Source organism: Trifolium pratense, linkage group LG1 (genome assembly GCF_020283565.1).
Source record: "Trifolium pratense cultivar HEN17-A07 linkage group LG1, ARS_RC_1.1, whole genome shotgun sequence".
NCBI lineage: Eukaryota > Viridiplantae > Streptophyta > Magnoliopsida > Fabales > Fabaceae > Trifolium > Trifolium pratense.
In genome coordinates, this window is record NC_060059.1 from 16,435,556 (window position 1) to 16,456,943 (window position 21,388).

Genomic DNA, 21,388 nt, shown 5'->3' on the forward strand with positions numbered 1-21,388 from the left:
TTGTGATGATCTCTTCAATATAGTTGCTTGTTATTTGTAATTGTATATATATAAGTTGGTTATTATGTTAGCTAATGTTATAGGTATATGGTTCTATATGCTTAATTGTTCAACAACATAAAAAAAATTACAAAAAAATAAATATATTATAATTGATGATTTGAAAATTTAGGACAAAATGGAATGTGACTACTAGTTGTGTGAATTCATTTTTGGACTTTGGCCAGTAACTACTAGTTGTCATTTTCAATTAGCGTCGGCTTTCAAAGATTCCAAAAAGCACTAATTTTCAATTAGCGTCGGCTTTCAAAGATTCCAAAAAGCACTTCAAAAAAAATTAAAAATTGGATTTTAAAGCCTTAGCCGTCATTTTCAATTAGCGTCGGCTTTCAAAGATTCCAAAAAACACTCGATTTTCAATTAGCATCGGCTTTCAACAGTTTCAAAAAAAAATTAAAAATTGGCCCATGCAGGTCTCGAACCTGCGACCTTCGCGTTATTAGCACAACGCTCTAACCAACTGAGCTAATGGGCCACTTGTTATTACTATTGTTAATACTAATTAAATATCTATGTTATGCAACGCTGCGTTTAAGACACTGATTCCGTTACCGTCTTCTTCCACAATCGTGTTCATGTTACTGTGTTAGGGTTTTCAGAGTTGCAGCATTCACTCACACGCTTCAAATAATGCATTTCCGATAACCAATTCTCGAAGACTATCGCGATTTCCCCAACATTCTCATAACCCTAATTCGCATAATCAATACCTTTATTCAACACGGTACAATATTTCGTTCTTTTTCTTCCCAATTTTCAAAACGTTATCTTTTCATTCTACCTTAGTTTATCCTTGCATGTTTCGTTAATTTTACCTTAAGGGTTCTTTTTTACTCATTTTCAAAATTTCCCATTTGTTGATTTGTTTCATTGTTGGTGAATTGAACTGTGTTATATGCATTGAGAATTTGAGACAATTAGGGTACAAATTGAATGATGATGTTTGCTACATTACTTGCAGTGACAATGGCTTATGTTGATGATGATGGTTCTTCTGGCACTGGAGAAGATTTGAATATGTTGGATGGACACAAACGTCACCCTGTTAATGTTGTTCCTTCTGGTTCCGGTGGCCGGAAGAGGAGCAGGAAGGCTACCGGGGATGCTATAGTCGATGCAATGTTGGAGATAGCGTCTGCTTCGAAGATGAGGGCATCTGCAATTTTGAAGAGTGAGGACAGGTTCTCTATTAGTAAATGCATTAAGGTGTTGGATGAGTTACAAGGTGTTGATGAACGAGTTTATTTTCATGCTTTGGATTTGTTTGAGAATAATTCAAGTGCCCGCGAGATTTTTGTATCGCTCAAGGGTGATAAGAGATTGCCATGGTTGCAGGGGAAATGTGGCGTTCTTCCCTTTAGATGAAATTGTTAATGAAAATGCTTTGAATATCGTTGAATAACTTTTTGTACAGTCAAGTTGATTGAAAGGGAATTCTGTATAGATTTGAAATTTTTGAATGCTAATGGAATATCTTGCCCTTTTCATAATGTCAATTTTGTTGCTTAGATTGCTGTTATATGTCATACTGTTTCTTGCACCATTCACACTCTTCGAGTTTATGTTTATCGATGCACGAGTTAACTGAGTGTGGTTGACCTTGAAATGGATGAGAATGTGAGAAGAACTCGACACATTGCGCACATTTCAGATGTAGATTATACTCATCTACCTTGTAATGGTGTAGTGCATAACAGCTACTGCAGATTAAACTCACAGTTTTGTATTTCATGCACTTGGGATGCTCTCATCTTAGTGTGAGAAGCACGCAACAGTATGCATCACTTCAATGGGTTAAGATCCCTTTCTCCATTTATATGCATGCAACAATGGCAAACAAATGTTAATAAAAAAAAGTATTCATAACATAAATCAATTTTTATTGGTCTCAAGTCAATAACTGTAATACATGAACTATGACTGCTTCAGTTACACGAGGCAATATCTTTCCAATAAAGTAGTATACATTTAATCGAATCCCACTATCATTCTCCGAAAGACGAGAAAAAACATAAATAGAATCCCCCAAAGAAAGAAAAATTAATTCATTGACAAGAAATGCACCCTTGCAAGGGTATACTCTTTTCCTGCAATCCAAACGCCAGTTTGTGACCATTGTATATCTTCCCAGTCCAAGTTCTCCTCCAACATCTAATCATAGAGCCAATATCCAATATCATACAATTGAAAATTTCGAAAACGGTTTGAATATGCATTCTACAATTCATTCATATAATTCAATTCATGCAAGTGGAAATTAAATGGAGAATGATATGAAAATACCTCAACATGTTCAAGAGGTAGAGGGATGCCAATCGTGCGCATCACTTTCTGTGGCAGAGGCTTCTTACAACGAGACCATCGGAATGCATCAATCAAGATATGATCAGGCTCACTTTTTTCACCATTTGCAGATTGTGGATGGTGATTTTGAGACTTTTCTGCGCCTGAGTCATGTGCCTGAGCTGCTGGTGTAGGCTTGACCAATTTCTCTCCCGCAAAACAAAGCTCATATCTAAGATGAAATGATTCATAGTTAAAAGAACACCAGAAAGAAGTTTTTTAGTGACTTCAACAAGACCTCAAGCTTTCAAGAACATCAACGAAACAGAATAGTGTAATAATTTTCAACACCATCATCACGGATTTCTTTGATTTCAACAAATTAATAGTCGTCTCATAGGATGCAGTTGTATTATAAATGGAAAAACCAATGATAACAGTGAAATTTTATTCAATATAATATTACATTTATAAACATATTATGTTACATTATGTGTGACATTTAACAAGTAACAATGAATGCAATGACTTTTTACCTGGACATATGCGTCTCCAAATACAAAACTTCTCCCTTTTTCAATCGAGCAGATGTGTATTGTGGCTTCTTTAGACCCTTGTCAGCTACAATGCTTATACTATATTTGATCCTGATGATTAAGAAATATATAATCATGAGTAAGGATAGGCGTATGAAATAAAAACAGGATAAGGTGCAAAATAAATGTTGTCTTGCATATAATATCTAATATAGGATAAGAAATACTGCATCCCAATCCATATTGCATAGCTAAAATAACACAAATTGGGTTTCATTATTTTTGCACCAATCCAGCACAATATTATATTAGTCAATCAATTTACCGAAATAAACTAGCATACCAAGGCTCATTGCAAAGATTGTATTGAATTGTAACTTCTCGAACATATCTTTGCTGCCGCAATGCATTCTGAAAAATGAAAGCCACAATATAAGACAGTAATACTAAAGACTAAAGCTTTCTAGCTAGGCTTAGGCTATCAACACAAATTGTTAAATACCATGCTTCAATACGTGTGAAACATAAAATTCTTCACAAAAAATGTTCTTATTAATAACACTTTACTTTTCATAGAAACTAATAACACATTTATGGAAATTGATAGAAAGACAACTACTTGAAAATGCAAAATAGATCTTTCAGAAAAACAAGAATTTGTTTGCACAACCTGAAAACGGAACAATCCACAACTTCTGAAGCCCAAATACAAAAACCTAAAACACTGAAACTTTTAACTTTAAGAAATCAACACAATGCATGCTTGAATTATTGAGAAGCACAAATGCAGGCATAAAGTTCAAGCTATGAAGTATAAACAATTATTGACTATATTTTGGAGCTCAAAACGTTTGCTTATTATTAGATGCTGAAACATACCGAAGCTGCGGCCCTGGTAGTCATTGTCCGCTCCACAGCCACTGGAGCAAGGGTGGGCTCAATCGTTGATGTATGTGTAAGGCAAGGTTCAAGATCAATAGTTCCACCTCCTTTCTGAAGATAACAACAAAAACAATTAGATATTAAGTTGGTAATATTATAATAGGAGATTTTACAGGTCTCCTGACACTACCTTCACAATGCAACACCGTTCAATTTGATAACTGCAGCCAATTGCAGCACCCCAAGCACGGGAACGAACGTTGTTTCTCAGTGTAGAAATATAGCCTGGTGTTACATAATTAAAATCTTTAGATTTGGCCAAATAAAGATTCAAATGGAAAGAAAAAAAAATGGTTAGGATCCTTTCTTTAAACAAGAAAGAATTCCAAGAATAATGGTGTAAAAACAGATTCAAATGAATAAAGATTGCAACCAAATGAAGAATTTCTTATTGGTGTAGAGAGATTGAAAGAGAAGATGCAAAAGAAATAAAATGAAGATGATAACCTTGCACTCAAGGCTACCCCAAAGGAGCATTCTCCTTTCTCTAGTCGCAAAACTTAACTATTCAAAGATATTTTTTCCTTTAACAATTGAGGACTATTTAAATACTTTCTAAGAATCACCAAAATAACAACTCTTAACAATAACAACCACCTAACAAACTTATCAACTTACAAAACTAACTTCTATTTCTACTAACTAACTCCTAACTACTCTAACTAACCTATATTCTCTATCCTAACATATATCATCAGTTCTAATTTCATTACCACTTAAAACACAATTAGGTATTATTGAAGATAATAGTGATAAGGCTGTATGGACATACAATCTTTTGGAGGTAGCACCCGAATGGTTGCGCGTAACTCTTGTATGGCTGCAGGAGGTGTAGATGCTGTTGGGCGACAGTAACCTGTATGCATGAGAACTGTGCCAATACCAACGTTAAACATGTATCTTCCACTATATGTAAGAACGTCAATTTTGTAAAAGACATTTACCAGCAACAAGATCTGAGTCATATGTGTACACATCGGTCCCCCAAAGCTGGCCACCTCTGACCTGCATATAATAATGTGACTCTCAATACATGGTATAGCATTAATAGGAAAATCATGTTAAAATGTATCGCAGTCAATTTTAGGACGCAGAGTAAAGGGCAAAAAAAAAAGGTAAATAAGAGACGTCCATCTCATCAAATCATCAACATCAAATTAAACACCCCAAATCACAGATGAAAAAGAAAAATGGATAACAAGTAGGCAGGAAACAGCTATTCACATTTAAAGTCGGAGTTTCTCTTTGTATGGACTGACCCAACACAAGAAGTGACACCGGGAGGATTCAAACCTAAGACCTTGAGAGGAGCACACTCCAAGGTCCCAAGCCTTCACCACGAGGCCAACCCATGTGGGTTAATATTTTAATTTTATTGATTATGATTATTAAGTAAGAAATTTTAGTCATTCACCTTTTACAAGACTTGTTGTATCAAAATGCTTAATTTTTTTTTAACAAAATCTTAATTGTAAACTACAGTGCATAAATCTGTTTACAATAATAGCACCGGAAGTCACCGAGCTTCGGATTTTCATAATTGCATAAAATTGAAAGGTACTTTTCATCCAGTTCAGCTCCATGGACTAACTAACTCGACATTATGAACAAGTTCAAAGAAATTTCAACCACCTTTGACCAACACACACGGATAGCTAGACAGCAGAAAAAGTCCTGGTTTTTGGGGCCAATCTAGTCCAATAATCATTGAATAAACAATTTCTGTCTCTGATATGCAAGCTTAAAGGCTATGAATTTTCAACTGTTCTTTGAAAAGTGTGCTGGAGGATAGAAGTATAGGAAGGATTACATACAGACAACAATTCAAGATCAACTGAAGAGTTCGGACCTATAGTTCTTTGGTTGTAAAAATACTCTAGCAAGCAAGGGACTTAAAACTTCCAAGGAAGACTTCAAGAATAAGATGATAACTACTTGACCAAAAAAATTGCAGTCTTAAATACAGGTGGAACTATGGAAGGAGCAGAAAATTCAGATAAATCAAAAGGTACCGGATTATTGGCAGAATATGGATATTGATGTCTCAAAGCATCCTGGATGAATAGACAAACAGCATTTTAAAAATATTTAACAAAAAAAACTCTGAAGCAACACAACTAATAATATTTCAACCTTGTGGCTCCTACAGGACACAGAATCCCAACTTTAAACTAATACTTCTAAGCACCAAAATAATGGATCTTTTTCACACATGTGCAAATCAACCTTGTGGCTCCATTTCATCCGCCCTATTGCGATCCTATGGTCGACATCTCCTCTATCTCCCCAATAGTTTACAAAGTGTTCACAAAAATTATGAAGAATGGCCAACTACAATCAAAGCCTCAATTAAAGGAACCAAAATGTGTGAAAAAGAAAAACTGTTACAGTCAGAATTTTAGTATTTCAACAAATTTATATTGAATTGTTACTAGTAACAAAATTTATTAATTAACTGTAGCATTGTATTCACTGGCTCAAGGCAAGCATAAGATGATGCAAAGGTACAATGAAAGGAAATAAAAGGAAACGCTATACCAACAATTTTATCAGAATAATAAGATCAAATCGTTTGAAGAGCAAGATAAGCAGCCATTGTGTTGTATCAAATCAAATAAACAGCAGAAAGGTAATATAAAATGAAAGCCACCGAAAGCAGCAAAATTGATGACACTCATTCGTCAATTTTACAATAATATTAAAACAACTTACTTGGCGGTTTGTAGCAGTAACATACTCAGATGGTATCCGAATTTCCAAAGTGGGGCCATTATTAGAGCTTTCACCATTTTTTTCAATTTGAGATTGGGACGATTCATATTCTTTCCACAACTTTGTAAGCTCTTGAATGCTTTCACCAACTTTGTAAGCAACAAAAGAAACCTCTACTTTACCTGAAATGCCAGAACTTATATATTGGAGATTCAAAGGAAAACGTCTTAAATTAAAAATATATCAAGCTCTAATCTTCTCCATTCCATCAATAAACAGTGCCAACTATTGCTTCGCAAGGCAAATAACAACAATTTCTGCTGGCACCTATGTTACTTCATGAAGGCACATATTCAGTAGTCTTTAAATCAAGTAACTGAAACAAAATGATATCATACCTTGAGACCTGCAAAATATACAGCCAGATATAGTTACTAGAATGAATATAATGAAGAAATAGGACTCAATCAAGATAAATAAACATCTATCCAATGTAATTGTGAAGCTTCAACTTTTATAACTGAAACACAAATATATAGACAATTTCACCAGATATTTGAATGATAATGTATTTATTGGTTAAAAACATTAGCAAACAATGAAAAATGAAGGAAGAGTAAGAAAGTACCCTTCATTGTCTTGGGTGCGGGATCTGAAACGAGGCTCCCGATTAGGCACCTGAGGACTCCCCCGTGATCTTTGTATCCTTTTACGGTGCTGAGCACTATAGTTATAGACTTCCCTCTCCTTTTCTATTGCCCCTTCCCCACCAGCACATCCATCATCTGATTCCTTATCGAAGCACCTACTGTGCTTATCAGACTTGTCTCCTACTAAATCAGCTTCCCTTTCTTTTCTCTTGTTGTCTCTAGCTTCTTTATCGACATTTTTCCAGCTATCAGCATCTTTTTGTTTCTTCTGCTCTGGTAACACAATTTCTTGTTCAGGAAGCTTGGCTGATCCGTCAACAGGTTCCTTCGCATTATTTGAAACATCTTTCTCTGCTCCATTCCACGATTCCCTCTTCATCTGATCTTTTTCCCTTTCTTTTAAATTTTCCTTTTCTTTGGGAAGATCTTTTTTCTCCCTCTCCCACATTTCCACATCTCTATCTTGCTTCACAGATTCTTTGTAGTCACCACTGGTGTTGCTAACTTGTGCATTGTTTCTACGATCATTCATAGATTCTTTGAAGTCACCACTCGTGTTGCAAACTGGTGCATTGTTTCTACGATCACTTCTTTCCTTCTCCTTTTCCTTTTCCTTCTCCCCCCAATCCCGATGCTTCACATCCTTTCGTTTTATATCTTTAAATTTAGATCGATCATCACCTTTAGAATCAATTTTGTTCTCCCCAACAGCTTCGTGAGCATCCCTGCTGAACTCTCTTTGTTCTGCAGATGAACTCTCCTTTCCAACCTCAAGTGAACCTTGAGTATTTCCACGTGACATATGCCAGGGTTCCAAACTTGCTCCAGGAGAATCGGAATATATTTTCCCCCTATGGTATTCTTTTGAATCTTTCCAATCCAAATGGAGGCCACTAGCCACATTATAGCCATCCTTTTCAGTCTTAGTATCACCTTTTGAATCATTATGACTATCTCGATCGTGTCTAACATCCTTATTATCATCTCCTCTGCCTTCAACATGTGCATCCTTTTCACTTTTACCGCTCTGAGGGTCCTTTCTTACTTCGCCAATAAACTCCTTCTTCTCTGTCTTCGTATCACGATTCTCAAACCGTAGATCTCTATTTTCCTTGGAGTCCCTTGATTCTAGCCTCTTCTCAGGACCAACAGGATGATCGGCATGAGAATCACTAGAAGATGACGGCGGCATCCGATACATTGAATGAAGAGGAGATCTTCTATCTGCATCACGGGGTACTTTTCCCGCTCGGGAATCCTGCCCTATATCATAAGGCATATGATACTCATTGGAAACTGATGCCGACACCAATTTGGGGTATGTACCCGCATCTTCGTGCGGGTGTTTCGAAGATGGATGAACAGGCTCTTCATGAGATCTCTTAGGTGTACCACTCATAATGAAAAATACCTAACACAGTCATACAATTCAAAAAGGAAGTATTCTGCTGCCTTCTATTTGTTATATTAATTTCCGCAAAACCGTAACTGCAAGCCGAAAAAAGAACCGAATTTCAGAAACATTCAAGAAACAGTATCATTGAACAATACTCCCTTGGGCCTTAATTATAAGCAAATATTCTTTTTTTCAGATTTATTGAACAACTAATGAACTAATGTATCTGATCTTTAATATATACCAGATAGTATTCAATCAATTTGAAATTTGAAAAGCGAATATTTTTTTATAATTAAGGCCGGAGGGAGTAGATGTATTACCATAAATAAATGAAACACATTAAATGTATAAAACAAAAACATGTTCTGATCAGAGAGACAACAATTGAGACACCAACATCAAAGATACTACAATTATCAACAAATCAAAATATAAAAGTCAAAATTGAAATTGTTGACTTGTTTCATTCCATAGTAACAAACATAAAATACAAATAGGGTTACAAGGCTATATAGATTAAATAAATGTGTGAGCTTAAATAAAGAAAAAGATGTGAAACAAAAATTAGAAAGCAAGATCATAGTGTAGTAATAGATCTGAAAACAAAATAACCTACTATGTAATGCAATAACCGAAAAAGTAAAACTTAAGCAACCTAAAAATAAAGATGAATTAGAGAGAAACAAAGAGAAGAATATGAAGCACAATTGAACGTTATAGTAAGAAGTAAAGTGTGGAATTAAGATGAAAACATGGAACAATTTGTACTATGAACGTTACTTGAAGAAGATGCACTAACTAATATTAAGAAAAAAGTGAGAAATAAAAGAGTGGTTAAGGAAGTACACATACATTTTGTTGAATTGTAATTGTGGAAATTGAAGATGAAAACCCTAGAAATTGTGGTTGAATTTGTTTAATTTTGATTTGAATTCCTCACCTTTGAGAATCGGTGAGAGAGATAGAGAAGAGTTTTGTTTGAAACAAGTTCTACTACGTTGTTGTGTTTGTGTCTTCGTTCGTTTGATGTTTGTTAACTTTGTTTGAGGGAGTCTGTGTTGTTAAATGTCGTTTATTTATTTATTGACAAAAGAAATCAAAAATAAATAAATAAGGGGGATGTATTCAATTAGGATTTCAATGAATTTTAAAAGACTTTTTTATGATGATAAAATCTTGTGGTATTCAATTAGGATTTTAAAAGACTTTAAAAAAGTCTAGTGGTATTCAATTAGGATTTTAAAAGACTTTAAAAAAGTCTAGTGGTATTCAATCAAGACTCTTTACAACTTACAAAAAGTCTTGTGGTATTCAAAAGTATTCTAATTTCGATGGATTGTTTAAAAAATAGGATTTTAATGGATTTTGATGGACTTTTTAGTGAATTTTGAGCTACAAAAAGTCTTTCCTCATATCATGAGATTTTGATGGATTCTCATTTTTTTTTTATTTTTTTCACATTTCCTCATGTTTCTATTTCATGTTTCCTGATTATCTCATGTTTTTTATAATCGCTAATATTTTCTCCCTACCTCTCTATTGCCGTCGGAACTCATCAGTTCAAAATATGTTCTTCTCTTACAACTTGCTATATTATCCATACAAATAATTATAAACCTCTAACATATATTACCGAGTTTCTTCTCTTACAAGTGGAATGAATTATACTTTTCAATCAATTATAACTTGCGTTAGATCAAAAATTTCTTCAACGTATATCACTCACAAAAAACGATTTGCTATATTGTTCAATAATCATCACACATATACCACTCTCAAAATTCTTCAACATAACTTTTTTTTTGTTTTTGTACCAATTTAACGTGTAATTTTTTTTCCCATCTGTTATGTTTTTATTTTTTATTTGGTTTGTTTTCTTGATTCATTTTTATTTTGTTATATTGATTAATTGTTATTATTAATATTGGATGTTATTTTAGGAAATCAATAACTTTGTTTCTTTTTTAAAACAAATTTACTGAATCATTTGAAATCATAAAAATCCATAAAGTACTCTAAAATCTAGAAAATCTGTGTAATCAATTCTTTAAAGTCTTGATTTGAAAATCGTGATTGTTGAAAATGTCATTTAAAATCCCACAAAGTCAATACAATCCCACAAAATCTTCAAGACTTTTTTTGTTAAAATAATCCTTTGAAATCTCAATTCAATACACATACACCCCCCTAAATAAACATTTTTTTTTAGACAAATAAATAAACATGTTAGATATGTTTTGTTGGTATAAAATTTTTTTGGTACATATGAGGGCCGAGGTCCATGTTGATAAATTAATTTTACGCAAAAATTGTTAATGTAAAATAGTTTTACACATAAATGAATAGAATCACTTCGATTATTTTTTATGTCATATCATTAATGTGACTGTAATTATATAGTAGTATTGTGTAAAATAATTTTATAATATTTATTTATATTTTTGTTTATAAGATTTTTTATTAGATTTAATTGCACTCGGTCATTTTTAAATTGCACTGCTGTCGATCAGATTTAGGTTTTTCTATTAAAATTAGACGGTCTAGTTTTTAAACTTGTATTTATAAGAGAAAATGATATATACACCAAAAGTGTAAAATTGTTTTTTTTTTTGGAGAATAAAGAGAGCAAAGCCCAAAGAAAAAGAACAACTACAAAACTACTCTAACACTCCTAGGCATGCAAGCCCCGGATACATCATCAAAGAGGAGTTGTTGGAGTTCCCTAGGAGGATCCTCCAAAATTCTCACATCATATGAACTCTAGTTGAGACTAAAACTAGCTAGTCAATTCGCATATCTATTTCATTCGCGCCATGTGTGTTTAAACATAATGTGCCACTGTAGGTTCGAGAGGTCTTGGATACGATTAACCAAGATAGGAGCTTTTCCGTTGAGCTTGCACCTTCCCGTTACCATATCAATCAGAAGCTTGAAGTCACTTTCCACTATGAGGTGTGTATACCCTTGTCTTTTCGCCATTTCCATTCCCGTATACATTCCTCACATTTGATGATATGATGTGAAGAAATAATTAAGAATTTAATTTATATACACTGCCGGTGTAAAGTTATTTTAAACATGAGTTCAATAATATATCAACACATTATGTATGATATTTAAAAATACATGATATGTCACGTTCATTAAATGATGTGACAACACATCATTGGATGCATGTGAAAAAAAACTTTACACTGACGATGCTTACAAATTAAACTCAATAAACAATTCTTATTAGATGTTCGTGTAAAAATATTTTACATCGAGGTAAGATGTCTTCATTAAATTTAATTTATAAATTAAAATGAACTAAAATTTGAACTTAAAATCTTAACCGTTAAATCATATGATCCAACCGTTGTGTTTTGCTAACTGCATGTTTGACTGCAGTGATGGATATCCATCAACAGACCACCCACGTCAGAATCTAATACGGTTCCCAGTTGCAACTTACACATCATTTCATCAGTGTGTTTATGTTTCAGTTAGGCACGGCACCATCAATAGTGTAAATATTCAATGACCAATTTGCCCCCATCTAGTTGTAAAAAACGCTTTCACATATCCATTTCATTGTTATGATGAATATGCCCTTTTATGTCTTTATCCACGCTAGCCATAGATTATTGAAACATGTAAATATGTAATGTATACAAACTTCAAAGTGAATTTATAAAATCAGTGCTACTTGGTTTGTGCGGTCTTTATCATTAAATATAAAAACTTACTGTATTAGTTAAATTATGTAAATTAATTATACTAAAAAAAATATTAAAGACTAAAGTTGTTTTTTTTTTAAAGCAACAAAACTTAGTGCATTTCATTTATAATAATAGCTTCAATATAAGGTGGATAATAATCAAAAAATTTGGGGACTAGCATTAAAACGAGTTGCCTGCGCAAGATCATGAGCTACTCGATTGATTTGTCTCCTAACATAACTGACCTTACAGTTATTTAATAATCTACGACATGACTCAATAATAACACCAAACTCGGTGTTATTTCTAGACTTCGTATTTATAGCTTGTACCACTTGGAGGCAATCAGTTTCAATTTGAACATTTGACATATTAGCATTTTGTAACCATTGAAGTGCTTCCAGAACACCCAGTGCTTCTGCCTCTGCTATCACCCGTTTTTCGTCAAGTCTTCTCGTGTATGCACTCACAAATTTCCCTTGATCATCACGCACACATGGCCCTATACAATATATGTTCAGCTCCGCATAGCATGCTATATCTATATTACATTTTAGTGCTCCCACCGGAGGTTTGGTCCACGTATGCCTTGTCTTGACTGCGTTACTACTGATGTGGTTTGTCTTTAGCTGTTGCGCCAATTCCCAATCATAAAGTGTGTCTTTTGTTCTTCTAATTATCTCATACACTGTTGGTAATTTCTCGTGCCAACATTTTTTATTCTTCCTTCACCATATATTCCACACCAGCATAGCAATATAGGATAAACCATTAGCATATATTTCTTCCATCATTTGAAATATCATAGGAACTATGCTAGTTGCCTTTGATGTATAATCATTTATTTTTTTCCCACAAATATGTTTCTCTCCATACTTCTCCGGCTGCTAAACAACCAAAAAAATTGTGTCACTCATTCTCTTCATAACTACTACAATTGGGACATTTATTATCACAAGGCACATCTTTTCTCACTACCCTACTTCTAACAGGTAAGCCTCTCAGCAAACGCCACATAAATATTTTTACTTTGTTTGGGACTTGTATTTGCCAAAGTTGCCTCCAATTACCTTGTTCTTTGAGATGGTCAGTGTCAACAATATTCTCCACAAGCTGGTAATAGGCTGACCGAACCGTGTAAGTGTCTTTGTTACTATACCTCCATATTGGCTCATCATCTTGATTAAGCAAGTTGAGTGGTATTTTGAAAATTGTATGCACGTCTCTTTCATTAAAAATTTGCTGCACAAGATCATGATTCCACATACCCATGTTGTTATTAACAAGTTCAGTTATTCTCATGTCTTCCCTTCCTGTAATCATCTATGTGGTTACATGTGTTTGGTGATCATCTCATAGTCATGGTTGCTTCCAAACATTGATATTATTACCGTTTTCCAATCTCCATCTTAGCCCTCTTCTAACAACTACCTAGGATGCGTGGATACTACGCCAAACATAGCTTGGGTTGTGACCCAAATTAGCTTCAAGGAATCCTGTCTTCGGATAATACTTAGCTTTGAAAATTCTAGATAAAATAGTATCATGGTTTGTTAACAAGTGTCAACCTTACTTCCCTAGATTGCTAAATTAAAGTCGTAGAAATGTCGAAAACCCATACCTCCATATTCCTTTCGCATGGTTAGCTTTTCCCATCGTAACCAATTAATACCTCGACCTGAAGATTTATTCGAACCTCACCAAAAAGAATTTATCATTTAAAGTTGTTAATAATCAATATTCATTTTAATGGTTTATTTTTCAGAAAAGAGAATCAATATTTTTTTTTAGGAAAAAGAGAATCAATATATATTTCCATTACTTGTCCAAAAAGTATATATTTCCATTATTGTTTTGTCAATTTTTTTTTTTTAACGAGGCAAAATGTTTTTTCAAATATCTTAGTGGCTAGAAATATCCCATCATGTTTAGGGTTGGTTATAACAAATTAATAATTATTTTGATAAAAAATTAAAATAAACATTCAAGAAATCGGAGTTCCCCAACATATCTCTTAGTTTTTCAAATGTTCACACCAGAAAAATGGTGTAGTTTGACCGATTGTCAGTATCGTTTCATGGTGAATCGGAGTTCCTCAACGTGTCTCTTAGTTTTTGGATATGTTGTATAGCAAACAAACAAATTGACGGTGCTCCATTTTATTGTAGTCATTCAACTCTTTGATGTTCTTTAAGTTTATTTGATTTGTTAAGCTGTCATTATTTGTTTTTTTAAGTATTCTAATATATACTTATGTTTTTTCAGGTAACTGAATTAGAAGAGTCAAGAGATAGTAGGCATTCTAAGTCTAGCTAGCACTAATTAAGGACCATGAAGCAACATCACCAACTAGGGAATATATATTTAGATATTTTATGAACTTATTTTGAATGTTTGAACTACATTAGTTTTTTGGCTAATGCTACGGTGAACCACCTTCACAAGTGGTCCACCGTGAACAAATGATCTACCGATATGAATTTTACGAAATTTACTGTTGGATTGAAAATTTATATCGTATAGATCATCCATAAATTTTTTAAATTTTTTTTAAAATCATTTGATATGTTATTGAGACACATCAAGATTTACGTTATTTAATAAATCGTTAATCTTGATGTGTCTCAATAACATATCAAATGATTTTTAATTTTTCTAAATTTTTCTATGGATGATCTATATGATATAAGCTTTCAATCCAACGGTGGATTTTGTAAAAATCGTATTCGTTATAATGTTATTCATGACTGGTCCACCATAGACCACTTGATGAAGTGGTCCATATTAGAATTTACCTAGTTTTTTTCTTTTGGAGTTTCAAGTACTTTAATTAAATTTTTGATGTATGGATGTTGTCACTATTGAATGAATTATATGAACGAGATTAAGTTACTCATATTTATATATTTGTGGATTTTAATTTTCTTACTCTTGTGTGGATATTGTGACTGATATTTAATAAGCCATCAAAATGAATTAAAAATGTTTTGAATTAATATATTTTTAAAAAAACAACTCTGCGACGGTTTTGTAACTGTCGCAACCTTTGTTATTAAATATGGGAAAAACATAGGGACAGTTTGAAACTGTCGCAACATCAATTGCGATGGTTGTAACGACGGTTTTCAGAACTGTCGCAAAGTTCTATTGCGACACACAAATCATCGATGGTTTTAGAACTGTCGCAGATGAACTATTGCAACGGTTTCAACCGTTGCAAACTGCAATAATAACTGTCGCAAAGTGCTTATTTTCTTGTAGTGAATATTCATTTGTCACCGTTCTAATGTAGTAAGAAGAAATCAATGAAGATGATTCATTAATGAATGTTTATAAACGTTGAAAAAATAGTTATAAATCTTTTTTATTTTATAAAAGAATATTTCTACATATAAATTGTGTTCATTTAAAAATACAAAAAATTATATTTCTATCTATATAACGTGGCAAGGGATGAGATTAAAAGAACAAAAAAATAAGACTCGCATTTGAAACATGTGGAGGGAGAAATTGTTTCCTTTAGTTTGAGTCATGTTGAACATTATTTGGAGTTACATAATCCCATCTAGATTTATAACATGGAATAAACACGTATTTTTATTTTATTTTTACGTATTTACCCATTCAGATTCGAGCAAAAACATTTTTTTCTTATCTAGATTGACCAATCCCGAGTGGTGTAATTTTTAAGAAAATTATCATTGCCAAAAGTAGTTTGGAGTTATGACTTTTTCTTTCCCTCCGAAGCCTCTCACACCCCTTTGAAAACTGAACAAAATTCTTTGATCGAATTCTAGAACTCAAAGCATACATGTTTTTGGATTTTTGAGTTCTAGCTATAACTGAAAATAAGGGATTTCGATTTCGAATTCTAGAATCTAAACCAATGTTTTGCGGGGACAAAAAATACAAGAAAAATCAAAATTACAATTAAATATGTAGTGGAAAGTAAGATTACATCAAACATAATTATAGAAAAAATAAAATACATCAAATATTAGATGAATTTGTGGTAGAATGAGATTGTATGGGGCTTGGTATTGACATCTCCACATAATAACCAAAGGTGACGCGATTCAAATTTCCATTTTCGGAGGCAGATAAGAGCAAATGAAACTCTCTTGTTCACATCCACAAAATTGGCTGAATAACCATCCATCACAAGGAAAGTGTCATTTGTGTAACATTTTTGAAGCAACTCATGAGCTTTCATTTGATTAATAATATTGTTCTCAATCATCATGGCCTAACAATCCATTGTTGATCAACATATCGTTCTTACACCTCATCATCAAAGAACAACAATGAAAACAATATGACTGATCAACAATGGACGATACACCAAAAAGATAGTTGAGATAATAAAGAAGAGGAGGATACATTATGCAAAGAATGAAAGGCACTATGTATAGACTCAAGAGAGATAACCAATTCGCGGATAAGAGACAACACCTTTGTAGGAACCACTCTAAAAAGTTCACTATTCGAGTTTTAAAACTCATGCGGAGAGGTTTAGAAAGGAAAAAAAAGTAATTCAACATCAAAGGCCCAATTATTTATTAGGTGAGTAAAGGCCCATGTTGAAACTGCTAAACCCTGGAGTGGAGAGAAATCAGAGTGGCTAGCTACTTCCCAACTCTCTCTCTCTCTCTCTCTCTCTCTCTCTCTCTCTCTCTCTCTCTCTCTCCGCAAATGGCCACCACCAGGTACGCATGTTTTGTTTTCTACGATCTCTCTCTATTTTCTGTCACGCCTCATTTTCCTGAACAAAAGGGTATTTCAAAAATCCATGCTTTAACTAATTTAACAACACTCACCGTTTTTATTTTTTTTCCTGATTAGGCGTTTGAGGGTATTTAAGCGATGGATGAAGTCTAATGGATTCGAATGGAGCGATGCATTGGAGTTTGTAGACACCCCAGAAGAAGGAATAGCTGTTAGAGCTTTGTGTCAAATGAATGAAGGTGAGGTGGTTGCTAAAATGCCAAAGGAAGCTTGTCTTACAATCAATACTAGTGGTGCATGTGAGATCATTGAAAATGCTTGTTTGGGTGGTTATCTGGGTCTAGCTGTTGCTATTATGTATGAGAGAAGCTTAGGTGGAGATTCTCCTTGGGCTGGTTATCTTCAGCTTTTGCCTCAACAGGAATGTTTGCCTTTGGTTTGGACTCTTGATGAAGTTAACCAGCTTTTGTGTGGTACTGAGCTTCATCAGGTATATCTTTTTTATATTATTCAGCTGAACTTGTCATTTGGGATGGATTAAATTTGGACTTATAGAACTATAACCTATGAAGCACAAACACAGACACGACACAAACACCGACACGTCGTCGACACTGATAATAATTTGAGAAAATGACATAATTCAATGTAATCATACGGTGTCGGTGTTGGACAGTGACTTGTGTTCGACATCAGGACAAGCCTAATCTAAGGAGTGTCTGTGTGTGCTTCACTTATGACAATAGAATATAGGCTTCTGTATGTTGATTGCTAACCAAGAGCTTGTTTGAATTGACTTATTATCTAGTGGGATAAATACTTTTGAGATGGTTTGAGAGCTTATGGAAATAACTTGTGACATGTCCATACATTCTTTTCAGCTTATGTCCATAAGCTCCCAAGGATAGCTTATAAAAATAGCTTATATGTAAACAATTTGGTTTTATCTTTTGTTACCGAAATAACTTATAGTTATACATAAACAGTTATATGATAAGCATTTATGCTAAAAGCGTTTACTTAAGCTGTTTATCTATATGTGGCTTAGATCTTCTTTGCTCTAGTATGCTTGTGTGAAAATGGCAAGAGAATCCTGCTTGTTATTTGATTGAATTTTGCATGTTAGTTTGTCTTTTACTTTTAGGTTTAGTTCAATGTCTTGCATTTCAATTTGACTTTTGCATGATAGAATCTCCTTGATGCCCTCATATTTCGAATGGTGCCAAATAGCTTTTTAAAGTCCATATTTTTGCATGATAGAATCTCCTCGATGCCATCTAGCTTTTTAAGAGCAATTAATAAATTAAAAAGCTATTTGACATGATAGAATCTCCGTTACAATATTTTTGAAGTCCATGTTTTTGCATGATAGAATCTCCTTGACCCCATCTAGCTTTTTAGTTTATTTATTACTATAACTTATGCCGCTCAAAAGCATCGAACATCATAAACTCTACTGCAATTTTTAAAGTCTCTTTCAATGGATATAATTGTGAAATAAATTATACTGCACATTTTAATGAACCTGTTGCAATATCCATTTTAAAATGTGCAGTATAATTTATTTCACAATTATATCCATCAAAAGGGACTTTAAAAATTGTAGTATAGTTTATGATGCTCCATGCTTTTGAGTGGCATAAGTTATAGTAGTTCCATGACTGTTTTTTAGGTCTATGTATTAAACAAATATAGTGAGATGCCAAACTATGTGATTTTCCTTTCATGAAAATTTTCTGATCTGTTACAATTGTAGGCAGACAGTGCAAGAAGACAAAACTCTTGTATATGAGGACTGGCAAGAGAATATTCTACCCCTGTTGGAATCAGAACCTTCAAAGCTTAACCCGGCATTCTTTGGTGTGGAACAATACTTTGCAGCCAAAAGTCTTATTTCTTCGCGATCTTTCGAGATAGATGATTACCATGGTTTTGGCATGGTTCCCCTGGCAGATCTGTAAGTGAAGCCAGTGGTAATTACCATTGTTCTCTTTTCTAGTTTAAGATTACCCCTTCATTTTCTAGTTATTACATTTTCAATTTTGCCTTACCTTATTAAAAACTAAACCATAGATGAGTGAAGTCTTTATAAGATGCTAATTTCTATCAATATGACTCCAATACCTCTAATATGCATAATGCACAAATATTGTTCAACCTGGTACTGGTATGTCAATTTAATCAAAGAATACCATTTAGGTTTGAAAATCCCTTTCTCGGGAGAAGCAGACACACCAGGAGAAATGATAATATAAGTATATGTTCTATTGTCAATGTCATAGTTATATTAGTCCATACACGTATTAATTAATGTACCAACTGTTGTCCTTATTTTGTCCTACACTCCTACTTACTCATCTGGAGTTTCTAACAGTGATCTGCATATCCTATTCTAATGAGGCCTATACTGTTGTCTTCTCCAGATTCAATCATAAAACGGGTGCGGAAGATGTGCATTTCACTGCTTTGTCTTCTCATGATGAATCTGATAATGAATCTGACAATGATGATGTTGTTGATGGTTTTGATGAGGGCATTGTTGATGAAGAAGCATTGGCTCAAAATGGCGCTATAGACAAGACTGAGAACGGTGTTGTTAGCGACATGGAGTGTTCATCAGTTACTGAGGATGATACTTCAATGCTGGAGATGGTTATGATAAAAGATGTCAGCAGTGGAGTTGAGGTAAGGAAGTTCCTTTTAGCTATGTGTTCTTTTTTTAACTTACACTGAAAAGCGATCAGTCTTGTGTAATTTCGTAGAAATGATCCTCAGAGAGTCAGTGTTGTCAAGTAATGGTTATACCGGTGCTACACTGTTTAGGACAAAGTGTTGTCAAATAGCAGCTATTGTGGCACTAGCAGCACTAGCATAGTGGAATTTGAACAAACTGCTATTTTCCGCTATACACAATTGACAACACTAGGACTGGGAGTACTCAGAGCAGTATCTACATTTATTCATATCCATTTTATTACAGTTTTGGGAATCTGGTTATCATTTCAATTTGATATGTTCAATGACCTCCAATGTCACACTTCTACTCTTTGATACAATACGTATTAGTTTTCTTTGACATGGAAACCTCTTTTTCATCCATTTGATATAGGTATTTAATACTTACGGCATATTGGGCAATGCGGCTTTGCTTCATAGATATGGATTTACTGAGCAAGATAACACCTATGATATCGTGAACATTGATTTGGAACTAGTACTTCAATGGTGTTCTTCTTTGTTCTCTGACCGCCACAGCCGATCAAGAATCTCCCTTTGGAGAAGGTTAGGCTATTCCAGTGACAGCGAAAACTCTGAATATTTCGAGATATCATTTGATGGAGAACCACAGATTGAACTACTCATTTTATTATACATCATATTTTTAACAGATGATGTTTACCATAAATTAGACTTATCAGTAGCAATTGCTGGGAACTGTCATGAATCCAGTGAAAAAACCACATTTTTGAATGGTGATGATATCTTTTTCAAAAAGGCATCTGATATGAGCAAGAAAACTTTGCTGACAAAAGAAGTTTGTGATGCTTTGTTGTCACTGTCTGATATAAGGGAGAGTCTCTATGGTTCAAAATCAATTGAAGATGATATTGAGGCATTGGAAAGGTGTAGTTTTGTTAGAGATAGAAAGCTGTATCACTCTTTGGTTCTGCGTATCAGTGAAAGGAAGATCATTCAAAAACTCAGAAATTATGCTTCAAAGTCATGTAAGATTACTAACCCTATTTCTGCCGGGAAGAAGTCGAAAAAGACAACAAAGAGGAAGCGTTAATTTTTAATTTATTTTTTGTTTTCATGAGATGCTGTAACATTTATGATTTATTTATATATTGCTTCATTGATTCATTGGCCTATGCAAAGGAACCAAGCTGAATCAGATGTTACCATTTGGATTTTGATCTTTACATTCTTGGATGCCCTTATTTCATATACTTTATTCTTGTACTTCATAATAATGATGAAGTGAAATGATTTTGTTCTAGTTCACTCGCAATATTGTATCAAAGAATAGCATAGCAGCACTATGAGGGTGTTTGTATCTTTATGCTTGAATCTAGTTTTCTTAAACAAATAATCCATGACTTTGAAGATGCAAGCTAGTCCTTGCCATGTGAATAGCAGAGATTTTATGTACCTTCTCAAGATTTTTGTTTGTTTTCATGTAAAATTGTTTTTTGTTTTACATTGTTAGTGCATATTCTTTTTTCTCGCGCACATTTTTTAATTTTTATAATGACAACAAGAAATATTCTCGTTGCATGTTACTTCCTCACATTATTTCAAATAGCTAATCAATGATGTCAAAACTCAACCTCAACCTCTATTGGTCATTGGATTGAAAGGTCAATGAAGACGGCCTTA

General features: G+C 33.7%; 3 protein-coding genes and 1 non-coding gene across 5 annotated transcripts; 2 read left to right on the forward strand and 2 right to left on the reverse strand.

Annotated features, from left to right (window-relative positions):
• Positions 1–461: 461 nt before the first annotated feature.
• On the reverse strand, positions 462–535 carry TRNAI-AAU. Its single transcript has one exon. It is a non-coding gene; the product is annotated as a tRNA-Ile (tRNA).
• An 84-nt stretch (positions 536–619) lies between these two features.
• Positions 620–1,550, forward strand: LOC123908195. The gene is made up of 2 exons (XM_045958756.1): positions 620–784; positions 1,022–1,550. Exon 2 carries the CDS (start codon positions 1,027–1,029, stop codon positions 1,423–1,425), a length of 399 nt encoding a protein of 132 aa, XP_045814712.1. The 5' UTR covers positions 620–784; positions 1,022–1,026; the 3' UTR covers positions 1,426–1,550.
• A 367-nt stretch (positions 1,551–1,917) lies between these two features.
• Positions 1,918–9,645, reverse strand: LOC123908205. 2 transcript variants are annotated; one of them, XM_045958768.1, is made up of 12 exons: positions 9,435–9,645; positions 7,162–8,671; positions 6,932–6,939; positions 6,534–6,715; positions 4,766–4,826; positions 4,594–4,692; positions 3,952–4,046; positions 3,759–3,872; positions 3,223–3,290; positions 2,880–2,990; positions 2,344–2,575; positions 1,918–2,211 (listed from the first exon to the last, which is right to left on the reverse strand). In XM_045958768.1, exons 2-12 carry the CDS (start codon positions 8,580–8,582, stop codon positions 2,101–2,103), a joined length of 2,502 nt encoding a protein of 833 aa, XP_045814724.1. In that variant the 5' UTR covers positions 8,583–8,671; positions 9,435–9,645; the 3' UTR covers positions 1,918–2,100. The 2 variants fall into 2 exon arrangements, with proteins under 2 accessions (XP_045814724.1, XP_045814731.1); XM_045958775.1 differs by having other exon boundaries at positions 9,523–9,639.
• A 7,261-nt stretch (positions 9,646–16,906) lies between these two features.
• Positions 16,907–21,008, forward strand: LOC123908215 (ribosomal lysine N-methyltransferase 3). Its single transcript, XM_045958785.1, has 5 exons — positions 16,907–16,989; positions 17,126–17,498; positions 18,769–18,965; positions 19,432–19,693; positions 20,118–21,008. Exons 1-5 carry the CDS (start codon positions 16,976–16,978, stop codon positions 20,796–20,798), a joined length of 1,527 nt encoding a protein of 508 aa, XP_045814741.1. The 5' UTR covers positions 16,907–16,975; the 3' UTR covers positions 20,799–21,008.
• The last annotated feature ends 380 nt before the right edge of the window (positions 21,009–21,388 follow it).